Here is a 13,411-nt window from a genome sequence, read left to right as displayed (position 1 = left end):
TCCCCCATCAGGAATCGAATTGAAACCTAAAAATAGTGAGCCCATAGCTCTAACCACTAGACCACAGAGGCGGAGGGGGAGGTATTGTGTTATTTCTAAAATTGACATACTTACACGTACGCCCTTTATTTCTACTTTATTTGTTGACCCTTTTCATACGATCTCCTAAGATGGTTGTCATGAACCGCATGGTGGCAACTGTCGGGTGATCAGGGATCTCAAAAGGCCATATTGAATCAATTTATCAGTGGCAATTTAAACTTCCCAACTCATCACCCTCCTGGTGTGCGCGTGGAAAACGTAAAAGGGGGCAGTCCAAAGAGACCTGCCGACGCTCGGTTTACCGAGAGTTGAAAACTCATGTCATGGGAGCAACAAAGGCTGCAAAAACTCACGGGTAGTGGAAATCGAGCACTATTAGAAAATTCGAGCCCTACATCCAAACAGGGTATAAAAGGTTTGGAAGAAGATAAGAACTCATCACCCATGTAGGTAACGGTTCAAATACCTACCTAAATGTAAACAAAGCTTCTTTTCTTCTATCGTGTGGATTGTGAGCTGAATTACCAACCCCATCAACTCTGGTGTCAGGGTTATTACTGAGCCGCCATAGGTCCCTGACATGACTCATGTAACGACTACGTACTTACATCAAAGCTAATAAATAAATGTAATTAAACAAAGGAAATATAACCATTTCATGAAATGATCGAACACATCATGAAATGATCAATTTTAAGATCTGGCCATGTCATATACACACCCACTCCTTGCTAGCTACTTCTGTTTAGTTAAGTCCCATATAACGAGGTAACTGTTCAACATGTTGGAAAGGAATGTTTTCCTCTGTCCCTCTGTGGACTTTTTGGTCGGAAAAAATAAGCAAGTGAATGTAGTTGTGTCCACTAAAACGTGCACTGAAACACAGCCATATAAAACCCTTTTATGTTAGAGACATACCCAGTATGGCATCTTATCTACTTTTTACCGACTTCAAAAAAGGAGGAGGTTCTCAACTCCACCGTATTTTTTTTAATTTCTAAATGTACGTAAGTAGATATCAACATGGACTGACCTCGATTCATGACCACCGTTGCTGTAGTCGGTCTCTCTCCTGCAGAAGCAACTCAGTCTCCTGTTTGAGTCGTTCGCTGGCCTGGTTCAGCCATTCACTGTCCTGCTTCACGCCTTGCCCGTTTTTTAGCTTCGTCAGAGCGAATACCATATCTGGAAGCAGAAGAGAAAATTCTCGTCGTATACAGATTCACGTGATAAGTTATTTTTAAGTGATTTTTACATCAATGGAATTAATGTCAACGCTTTTCAAGAAAAAAAAATGATAGAGCGATAAAGCCGGATATAAAAATCAGGGGCAGAAAGTACGGCATTACTGTCATACAAATAAGCTGGAAGAAGAAAAAGTATCCATTCACCGCCTGCATTTTTCCTGTTTTTTACAACGTCGGAAGAAACTTAATTTAAAAATACGAATTGCGAAATGGCAAAAACTTTTTAAGTATACCCAAATTCGCTAAATGTTAGTTCCGCGCGTGTTGTGTATTCTAGCTACGTTCATATTCATATTTTTTTTATGAAATGTCAGTATTTTTTAACCATGACATGAAAATTATTCCGATAAGTACCTATTTTGATGAAAGGAGATCATCGGATTTCGGCTCAGAAGTCAAAGTGCCGGCCAAAAAATAATTTTGCTATATTCCGTTAGATATTATCCACCTGAGCATTTATTACTATGGCACCAACGCTGTAGGGTCAATATTTTCGGTTTTATTCGAATTAAAAAAATATGAATTTTCATACATTTTTGGTGAAAATGTGAAGTGCTGGCCAAGAAACAATATTGGTATAATCCGTTATAACTTATCCGTTTGACCTTTTATTATTATGGCACCAAACGTCTATGACCATTATTTTGACTTTTGTTGGACTTTACGTTATAGTTTCTGTGTGAAAAGTGCCGGTCAGCAAAAAACACATGTCAAAGCTATCGAGAAGATACCTGTAAACATTATTCACTATGACAAAAATGTGTATGACCATTAGTTTGGCTTTTGTTAGATTAAAAAAACTTGATTTTTGATTCATTTTGTAAAAAAATATAATATAACAGGGCGTTATGTAAAGGATCGTCAAAATGTTTATTACTATGGAATTAAACGTCTAAAACCACTATTTTGGACTTGATTCGATTTTTCAAAAATCTGGTTTTTTTCATAAATACCTACACTTTGGCGAAATAAGTTTTTATCTGGTGATAATGGAACTATCTTGCTAAAGGTGTAATATAGTCGTCTTTTTGATACATTTTTATAAATTAAAAATAGGTTTGCGTTTACGCTTTAGAAGCTACTTTTTTTAAGAAAAGTGTGTATACAAGGAATCACCCCACTTCTTAAAAAACTTTTTTTTAAGAAGTGGGGTGATAGAGGTACTACGTTATCGGCCGAGTAGCACTAGGACATTGTGATCGGCATACATGCAAAGTACAACTGCCCGACTCCTGTCTTCCGTAACAGCTACTTCAGACGTCATGCCAAAATACGAGTTTCGTGACAAGGATGGCAGGCTTATCTTTGGAGGGTGGTAACCATCTACGGTCATAATAATTCAACCTAAACTTAGGGCGTAACGTTGAGTGGAATGCAAAAACTACAGCCAACGTCATATCTAAAATCAGATGGTATTAATATAGAAGTTCACCTATCAACACACAAAACAAAAACACAAAGTATTTATCTGACTAATAACTAGTCATTGGGAAAGCTCTGCTTGTTGTCATTGTTAAAATGTATAAAAAAATAAAGATTTTAAAAAGTCCAATAAAAGCCAAAGTCAAAATAATGGTCAAAAATGTTTTGCGCCAGATTATTAAATGTTCAAAGTTGTACTAAGAGTCCTTTGTAATCCGCTGTATCGCAATTTTTGCCCAAAGCACTTTATTTTTAAACAAAATAAATAAGAAATCAAGATTTTCAAAATAAAATAAAAGCCAAACTAATGATCGTACACGTTTGGTGCTTTAGAAAAATATGTTAATAGGCATCCACTCGATACTGTCTACATAGTATTTTTGCTGGTCGGCACTTTTCACATTTGAACTAAAACGTAAATTCCAATAAAAGTCAAAATAATGGTCATAGATGTTTGGTGTCATATTAAAAAATATTGAGAAGCAACTATTAGACGGATTCGACGTATTCTTTTCGATTGCCGGCATTTTAACATATTAACCAAAACGGAAAGTCCAATAAACGTCAAAATAATGGTCATAGAAGTTTAGCGCCATACTAATAAATGTTCTAACGGTCCTTTGTAATACGCCTGTATCCCCTTTTTCCAAACGGACATAATATTTTTTTTTACAAAATGTATGAAATATCGTGATTTTTAAAATCCAATTAAAGCCAAACTAATGGTCACGTTTGATGTCATAGTAAAAAATGATCAGAGCAATCTACTCGAAAGGTTCGACACATTTTTTTTCTCTGGCCGGCACTTTCAAATTTGGGCCGGCTAAAGTATGGAGAGCCGATGATCTCCTTTGCACTATTCCTTAATTTGAATGATATTTAATACAAGAAAAAATAATGGCAATGCGAACTACAAAAAGACCTCAAACGGCTTCATGTTGCCCACAAACACGGATGTACAGTCATGAGCAATATAATGTACACACTTTAGGACTGTCGCACTAACATATTTGACATTTAGTGAGACTTACAGTTCAATTTGTCAAAAAAGTTAATGTGACATGGTACCAAAGTGTTTACATATTAATGCTCGTGACCGTACAGTCCTTCATACAAAAGACATCAACGAGATCATTATAGTTCCATAATAATGTTTTCTCGACCATAACTTTAAAACTACTGAGTCGATTTTGATGAAACTAGCACTGTATCTTGAATTGGAAATATGATTTAAAGTTTCCGAAAAAGGCTTGGAGAAGCATACATACTTACATTCACATTCACCTGTGAAATTTGGTACATGTGTTTTAGAAATCCACAAAGATTTCACCAATATTACATAATATATGACATACATAATACATAAACAGCCCACTGCTGGGCACATGCCGTCCCTCAATAAACCTGAGGGGGTATGGAGCATACTCCAGCACGCTGCTGCACTAGGTGTTTTACGTGTCCGGATAACGTACTCTCCGAAGCACGGAATCATCTTACTTTTTCAGACAATCATTTTCTTTTTCAATAGCACGAAAATACACGGGTTAAATTAATAACCCCCTTTTTCTTGCGCGCATCTCGAACTTATTGAGTTTTCACTTTTAACATGTTTAGGTGAAATATATCACTATATAATAGTATTTAACTAAATATATTGGCAGTAATACAAACTTCATTCTAGTTGATCATCGGTCACTTTTTCCTTTGGTGAACAATGGACTAATTGTACCCAGACCTATAGAACTATATTTCTGAATTTGAAGACAACCATTAATACGAGTAAATGCTTATAGCCTAATCGTGTATAGGTATTTATGGCACTTATAGCAATATAAATATAACACACACAAATTAAACAAAAACAGATTACGTCCCACTGCTGGGCAGAGGCCTCCCCTTACTCAACCTGAGGGGGTATGGAGTATACTTCACCACGCTGTTCCATTGCGGGTTGGTTGAGATGTAAAGCGCTTATTAGAGTACCCTGCCTGACCATCGGACCCGATGCATCAAGGTCGCGGGCATTAAGTGAAGAAAAAAATGAATGGCAAAATCGTGGTGCAACAAGCACCTTAGAAAAAAAAAATACACCAAAGCAAAATAAGGAGCTCGTAAAGTTAATAAAGTTACAAAGCTATTACGTAAGTACATTATAATTAAGTCAATTTAAGCGTATCTAAGTGAATGGAACTGAGCTAGGTAAACGAGAAAAAATATTATTGCATGACAAAGTTGTTTGCAAAGATATTAACTTTAAACGCTAGTTGAGAGTTCCTATTTAGTAAGTTTCCTACGTTTGATATTTTCTACTACATTTACATTGAAATAAGTTTCTAGTTCTACAATAATTGGATACGGAGGTCAATTTTGTTCGTCCAGAGACATACAATACAAGACACGCAGTTTTGTTATTTGTTTTATTAGATATTTTGGAACCCAGATATTGATGTATAATACCGTCGCTGACGTCGCTAACTGACGGAATTTTTGGCTAATCTGATTTGCACTTTTTGCTATTGTCAGTAAGACACAAATTATTTTAGAAAAAAATGCATATTCGATAGTTTGCAAAGTCAGCCAAGATATGTTACTAATAGTGTATTTGTTTTTATGTTTGTGTATACTAACTTTTTAGAATCTTGACAAAAAATCATCATCTCCCTAACGTTATCCCGTTTTCACGCAGTCCTCTTACCTAACCTGAAGATTTGACCGGTCCGGTTTTTTACAGAAGCGACTGGCTGTCTGAGCTTGGGAAAAGCCCGATACAGGTCAGGCCACATACCTCCGAAACGCATTTCTCGGGTACGTGGGTTTCCTCACGATGTTTTCCAAAAAAACACAAAAAATGTTGACAAAATATGTTTTCATAAAATTCGCAGTATGAAACCAAACAATGGCATTAAGTAACTGAAAAGTTTTTGTTATTACACGTAACTTAAAAGCATACTTACAAATGTTTAATATTAAAATAATAATAATTCGCATAGCATTAATTTTGTTTAAAAATGATTAAAGTCACTAAGTTTTTTTTAAGTCAAAAAAGTATACGTTAATTATAAAATCGCAATGCAAATATAAATTATTACATACAGAAAATACGTATTTTAATAGTACCTAATTGTTATTTCATAGACTTGTTTGTCGGGTTATCAGTAGAGTGGTAGGTGGTAATAGATATTGCACACCGGGTTCGTCGGATGTGGGATGACAACAATAAAATGTATCGCTTGTACACGCGTATCTATCAGGTTTTACATATCGCACATGAAATTCAAAAACTGAAATAACTCAAAAACTGAAATAACTCAAAAACCATATAGAAAAAGTGTTTTTTGTTGGAAGTCTACCTCACTAATAGCCATGGGCTACAAACAAGTAGTGACTCGATAGACGCAAATATTTTTGTTTTTTGATCCCGTGCTTCCTGAACCCGCACTGGAACAGCGTGGTGGAGTATGCTCCATACCCCCTACGGTTGAATGAGGCGAGGCCTACTATATATTTTCAAAAAATGAACGTAATTTTGTAATTTACAGTTATGGATGGATTTCATATGCATTATTATGTATTTATGTATAATAAGGTTACTAACGGTCCAACTCGAAGTAATGTGCCTCATGCAGGAGCAGTTCTAGGTACGGGAAGTCAGTCGGCAGCAGTAACTTCTTGTTGCGCAGAAAGTTAAGGATGTGCCGGAACATGCCTCCATCGCGGTCGATGAAGTAGTGCTGTTTAAGGGTATCCAGCACTATTGGAATCGTCCCGTTGAACATCTTGCCCAGACGAGATTCGGGATACCTGAAAATATATTTAAAGATGTTTAATAGGTAAGTAACTACCTAATCATACGTTTCTAACATAACCTTAGGGTATAGGATTTTGATTAAGGGAGGCGATTGGCTAGTAGCCTATCGTTATATTAAGTGAACTAATACCACAGTTAATATCCAATACTCCACGAATACTGTAAGATTTTGAAGTTCTATATTCTATGGTAATATTAATGATAACATCACTGCTAAATCAAAGACTTTAATATAATACATTATTTATTTATCCTATTCTTTAGTGTGAGTGACATTTTCTCTTGGCGCCTTGAATAAACTAATGTAAATTCTCGTAATGAAGCCGAGCGTTTTCGAAGAATGTCCTTGAACACGACGTTTTGCGGCGTCGTAAGATGCGCTATTTTGTCGTGTCGAGGAACGTCATGACGTGTATGCACGAGTAAGTACTTAATCGTTATACGATACGACCTACGATACGACAATGCTACGGCATACGACACGAGTAGGTACAATAAATACATCTTGCATCGAGAATAGTGACAAAATCATAGTGGTATCGGGCCGTGATGTGACGTATGGTATCTACATGTGTTTTATCCCTAAGGCCATCAGGGTTTGCCTGGGGCTATTCGGTTTGTAGACGTGATGCGTTCGTTCGGAATTGGGGAACTGAGGCACGGGCATTGACAAGGGCTTTGTTCTGCCTGGCCGTTTAAGTGTACCCTACGGCCGTACTACACTGAGTAGAGCCCATATTCTTTACAAATACAACGAAAAAAATTAATTTATTAAGTAAGTACTTATAGATAAACGTAGTTAGGAGTTGTATGCCATGTTTTTCTTTGGAGAAAAAGCAATAAGTAAGTCAGTTACAGTAAAATGAAAGAGTAAGGGAGATGAGAATTGTTTTTACTAAAAACTAGAATATCTGTAACTTTAGTATATACATATTTCTCGCTCACTAGCTCACCATAACGCACATTATGAACATTAATCAATGTTAATTATCGACACATAAAGTACTTATCACATTACTATGTAAGAATGGATATTCAAAATGTACCTATAGATACCGCCATTGGGTCTGTTGTATGCAGCCGGTGTGAACTAGCCCTACTTATTCTTATACATATTCTACTTATATACTTATATATATTCACCTTGGGGCATATCTTCAGGGTAAACCTGGGGCACAAAAATGATGGCACCTGCGGCTCCGTGCCCCTTTTAACCTAGGTATACAAGCGGAGGAGCTCGGTGGCGCAGCGGTAAACGCGCTCGGTCTGCGATTGTTGAAGTTAAGCAACTTTCGCAAAGGCCGGTCATAGGATGGGTGACCATAAAAAAAAAGTTTTCATCTCGAGCTCCTCCGTGCTTCGGAAGGCACGTTAAGCCGTTGGTCCCAGCTGCATTAGTAGTCGTTAATAACCACCAATCCGCACTGGGCCTGCGTGATGGTTTAAGGCCCGATCTCCCTATCCATCCATAGGGAAGGCCCGTGCCCCAGCAGTGGGGACGTTAATGGGCTGGTGATGAAAGAATACAGGCGGTGACATCGTAATGAAAACTTTGAGGCATGATTCAAGACATGATTCTGAGTTTTCCGTCGCAAAATTATGGAACGGAAAATAGTTTTCATGAATTTTCCAACAGGAAAATTCACCTGATATCAACTCAGACTCATGGTCTGAATCATCCCCGTCAGTATTCGTTACGATGTCACTAACACCCCGTATATTATTTACTTAACGTATTAAAAATCCATATCAAATTAAGATATTGTCTAAAATAAGATATTCGCCTTTGGTAATTATTTTCGGATATCGAACGTTTCTACACTCATGGCCAATACGTTACATAAAGACGTACCCTATACTTCATTTCTACTAAATGTTTTTATTAATTAAATCCAATGCAGATATATAACAAATAACTAATACTTCAAAACACATAACTTGAAACATTATGTATTGTATTTCTTTATGGTAATTTCCGTGTATCGGTATAACTGAAAGCGCTGATTTCGAAGTGTTGTACAAGTGGCGAGATATTTATTTTTGCCTTAGAGCTAGTTGATTAAATGGGGGGTGCGCAGGGGGGGAGTGTAGCAGCATACTCCGCATGGCCCGCGGCAGCGCCCGCGGCCACGCAGCTCTCCCGAGAAATAACACGCTAGGCACAGATAAAACAAGCTTATTTACAACCTAACCAACCCACGCACATAGCTACACATATACCTACTGCAAAGGCCAACATACCAAACTTTCTAGTGTGCTAAGTATACAGAAAACTTCATTAGCTCCCTGTGGTCTATTTAATAGATATGCCACAACTAACTACATCAAAAAACAAAATCAAATATGCAGCATATATAAAATATATTTCGGGAACTAACCGCTTATAATGCGGACGTCTACAATTCGTTCAAAATGAAAAGCATCGGTATGGAGTGATACATGGAAAGGATTTAACATATATAACATAAACTGCCTATATACGTCCCACTGCTGGGCACAGGCCTCCCCTCAATCAACCGGAGGGGGTGTGCAGCATACTCCACCACGCTGCTCCACTGCGGGTTGGTGGAGGTGTTTTTACGGCTAATAGCCGGGACCAACGGCTTAACGTGCCCTCCGAAGCACGGAATCATCTTACTTTTTCGGACAATCAGGTGATTCAAGCCTGAAAAGTCCTTACCAAACAAAGGACAGTCTCACAAAGTGATTTCGACAATGTCCCCAACGGGAATCGAACCCGGACCTCCAGATCGTGAGCCTAATGCTCTAACCACTAGACCACGGAGGCTGTTCTGAAAGGATTTACTTATATAAAAATAAAATTTAAGTTTTTACTTAACAACTCACGCGAAAGAAATTTATACTATGCAGGTTGTTCATATTTCATCCATTTATTGACAAAATACACACTCAAGTTTGGAGTGAAAATTCAACGAACACTGGATGTGGTTTTAATTGGAAACATCGACCAGAAACTATATCGACTTTATTCTATTTCAGCAGGTTTATTGACACTTGGAGCGTTATGAGTGTTGCAGCGTAAACGCAATTTATGTAGAACTGAGTTTCCATCCGCGACTTCGCCCACATAAACTTAAACAGATAAGTAAGTACTTATTAAGATACTTATTTATACTTATACATTCAGTCTTTGTCACCTCCTATTCTCTCCGTAAGTTAATACACACTGGTGCACAGCAATATCGACTCAAGTTGTGTTGTCTACAAAAAAATATGATTAATGATTATACTTATACCTAATGGTGTAAGTAGGAGGTATCCTTTTAAAGTGAAAGGTCTGTAAGATAATAAAAGGAAACAATATGAGAAATAAGCATATTGGGTAGAGTATTTTAACATATAACCTATAACACATACCCCTGGCCCCTGAGTCGATTATTTTGTCCGCTTACTTATATGTAGGCATTATGTAGGTATAGACACATATCAATAGTTCGTTTTGCATTCCATTATTCGCGAAAATAGATCAGGGCAATTTTTGTCGGCAGGCGACATGAATATACGCATATGAAATGCGGTTTATTTCCATCCTAAGCTACTTAAATAATTAAATTAAAATTAAGTTTGTGTGTGCCATTATCAGCACTATTAATTTATCAAATACTAAAATTCAACAATAAACCATTATTTTGCAATTTAATACGTTGTTGGATTATGCGTAAATTACACTACGGAGAAATACGGTCGATAAGCCACCAATGGTCACCATTAACGTTATTGTTCAATGTACTCGTATTAGTCACAAATTAAAATAAATTGTCGCGAAATATGTACCAGATAGTGAAGATACTAAGTACTTATACTAGATTAACCCTTTCACGGGCAGAGACCATGGGTCATTGATGGTTCATAATAGATAGTATGACACCTTGGAAACGAAACGTCATTAGACGTTCTGCCCTTGAAAGTGTTAAGTAGGTATTTCTAAGGGATACCATTTTCTGGCCAACTATGCACCACCTGAAGGTCATCATATCGATGGATCATGGGTAATCTTTGGCGGCAGAAGTGTTCTCCCACCCCTTTTATCGCTCTATCGGAAAGCCTCCCGCCTGGAAGCAATCTACCGTGGCCGACATGGAAGTCCTTAAACAGGCTCCGGACACAGGTTGGCCGCTGCAAGGATAATCTTTGCAGGTGGGGATACCTGGTTGATGGTTGCGATGAGTGCGAGTGTGGAGTATCGCCACAAACTATGGCCCACCTTTTATGCTGTCCTAAGTGCCCTAACGCCTGCACTATTAAAGACGACGCCACTGACAATGCAGTAAGCGTGGCCAATTATTGGTCAGCAAAAATGTAGTATTGATCGCCATCGTTACTAAACTATTATCATATCGGAACACTTAATTACCTCGTTTATTTTATGGAACCCTAGAGTACGTATTAATAACTATTGGATAGTACCTAATCTGTGGGCAGTTCGTCAGCCACATAATGTCCCCTTGAAGTGAAAACTATGTGAGCGTATTTTTGAAAACTCCCGTTGATTTTATTAACAATACCTCATAGATCAGCTAGTTTACAATCTAATATATAAAAAAGTCTCAATTTTTACCCGGATTAAAATGAATGGAGGTTTTATTGAAGAAAATCACATCAAAATATTTTTATTTTCGCGATAATGACCAGTCATTTAAGGACTTCTTATCACATAAATGTTTCGCTATTTTAAAATAATATTTGTAGTGTTAATTGTTATTAACGGAGCCGGGGTAGCCTAGTTCGAAGAACGCTTGACTCTGACTGTAGGGTTGCAGGTTCGAATTCAGCATAAACCTATGATTTTCAAAATCGTTTTTCGAATTTATGATTCTATCATAAATTATTATCACGTGCTCAGCAGTGAAGGAAAACATCGTGAAGAAACCCACATACCCGAGAAATGCGTTTTGGAGGTGTGTAACCTAACCTGTATTGGGCTGGTTTTCCCTTCTCGGGTTGGAAGGTCAGACAGGCAGTCGCTTCTGTAAAAAACCAGACCTGTCAAATATTCAGGTTAGGTAAGCGGACCTTGGGAAAACGGGGTAACGTTAGGGAGATGATGAGAGTTAATTGATTTTTAATTCCCAATTTTAAATACAAATTTCGCGGAATTCTGATGAGATATCTTCGCTGGTATTTGTAGTAGGTAGTCGACTTTGTATTCAAAACATCTCTGTCCGTGGTTTGCTGACAAGCCAGAGCCAGAAGAGTCATATCAAATGCAGAGTTTACTGCCATCTAACGTTGAATTCAAGATGTAGATACCGCATAAACTTCTCTACTCTCTAGCTTTGGTTGTAGCACCTAAAGGTTAACAAACCACCCTGGCGCGACACTGCAGTAAGTATATTCTTTCTATTAATTCTTATGAATAAATGCACTACAGTGCCGCGGCTGCGATTGTTTTTTTATAAATGCCTATGGCGATATACGTAACTTTTGACGAAAATACGTATGAGTAACCTATAAACGTAAAAGCTACTTAAAATACTATCTATCAGTGATAATTGAATAGTTTCCTAGGTCAAAGATAAATTATTAAATTCTGAATACTAAATAAACAATAATAATGTACTTAGTTAAGAGTCTTTTTTGTAATTATTTCTTTCTATTTTGGTGCAATAAGTGTATTTGTATTGTATTGTATTGTTAAAGACAGATATAAAGGTGACAAAAAACGTTTTCATTTTTCTATTTAAATTATTTATAAATTTTGATAAAGAAAAATGTAATAATAAGTGCGACATTTTGTCACGTTTTTCTGTAATTTCGTGTTTTGACGTTTAGGAAAAAGCAACTGATTTGACTAGTTGGAAACTAGCCTATAAAATAATTAATAAATACCCTTTTTATGGGAGGCTAAAAGGCCACTTATAAGCGCAATTCATCTAAAAAAGCAATATTTGTTATTTGTTGATATTGCGCACTTATTTTTATATGCTCAAATATCAAATTGCAATATTGCCTTTTAATAAGAGGAACTTTTTAACCCCTTATTAACCTGTTCTTTCAAATTAATTAAGTAAGTGTTTGTGTGGATCAAATATCTATCAACACAAAAAGTGCAATGCATAGGTTGTATTAACTAATAAACTGGAGTGCATTTTAAGCCCCTTACATATATAAATAAACCTTTTCATTTACTCCCTGTTTAGATTGAATTAAACCACAATGTACAATAACATTATTACACTTAAGTACATCAATGTTCCCGACAAAGCAAATTCCAAAGGGTGATGCAATATGGCAAAAAAGATGGTTTCGTTACAAGCTAAATTAATAAAAACTGTAAATATAATACAACTTCTTTTTTCTACTTACCTAAAATAATATAATAAATAAACAAGTGAAGCTGCAGTAGTATTAAACGGATGAGACATTCGTTATGTAAAAAATGGCGATTGCAAGTGTTAACTATGTTACCTACTGAATAAAGATGTTTTGAATTTGAATTTGGATCTAAAAATGGAGTACTCACGCGGTAAGGGTCTCAAGAGATGAAGTGTATATGGTGCCGCCGACGTCGATGTGTACGGGGGCGTTGTACTTGGTGGTGGGGGCCACGCGAGGAATGCCAGCTATGGCCTTTTTCTCCATCGAGGACCCATCCGGCTGCGGGCTGCCTGGCTTCACCGGCAGCATGGTCGCTCTGGAGAAATATTCCACAAATTAAAATATCATAAAAATAGCTATTATCAATAGTAATATACAGGGTGTTAGTGACATCGTAACGAAAACTTTGAGGGATGATTCAGGCCATGATTCTAACTTGATATCAAGTGGAATTTTCCGTCGCAAAAATATGGAACGTAAAATAATTTAAATAAGCTCTAAAATTTTCATGACTTCTTCGACAGGAAATTACACTTGATATCGACTCAGAAGC

General features: G+C 36.9%; 1 protein-coding gene across 1 annotated transcript in view; it reads right to left on the bottom strand.

Moving 5' to 3' along the window:
- Positions 1-13,411, bottom strand: part of LOC126380745 (BTB/POZ domain-containing protein Tiwaz) — a 29,343-nt gene that overhangs the window by 4,281 nt on the left and 11,651 nt on the right. The window contains exons 2-4 of the mRNA XM_050030348.1: positions 13,004-13,174; positions 6,307-6,512; positions 1,076-1,227 (exon numbers count right to left, since the gene is read on the bottom strand). Coding sequence (XP_049886305.1) covers positions 1,082-1,227; positions 6,307-6,512; positions 13,004-13,167 — 516 coding nt within the window. The 5' untranslated portion in view covers positions 13,168-13,174 and the 3' untranslated portion in view covers positions 1,076-1,081. The remainder of the gene's footprint in view (positions 1-1,075; positions 1,228-6,306; positions 6,513-13,003; positions 13,175-13,411) is intronic.

Source organism: Pectinophora gossypiella, chromosome Z, assembly GCF_024362695.1.
Source record: "Pectinophora gossypiella chromosome Z, ilPecGoss1.1, whole genome shotgun sequence".
Classification (NCBI taxonomy): Eukaryota; Metazoa; Arthropoda; class Insecta; order Lepidoptera; family Gelechiidae; genus Pectinophora; species Pectinophora gossypiella.
The sequence above is the reverse complement of the archived record's forward strand: the minus strand, read 5'-3'. Positions and strand labels throughout refer to the sequence as shown.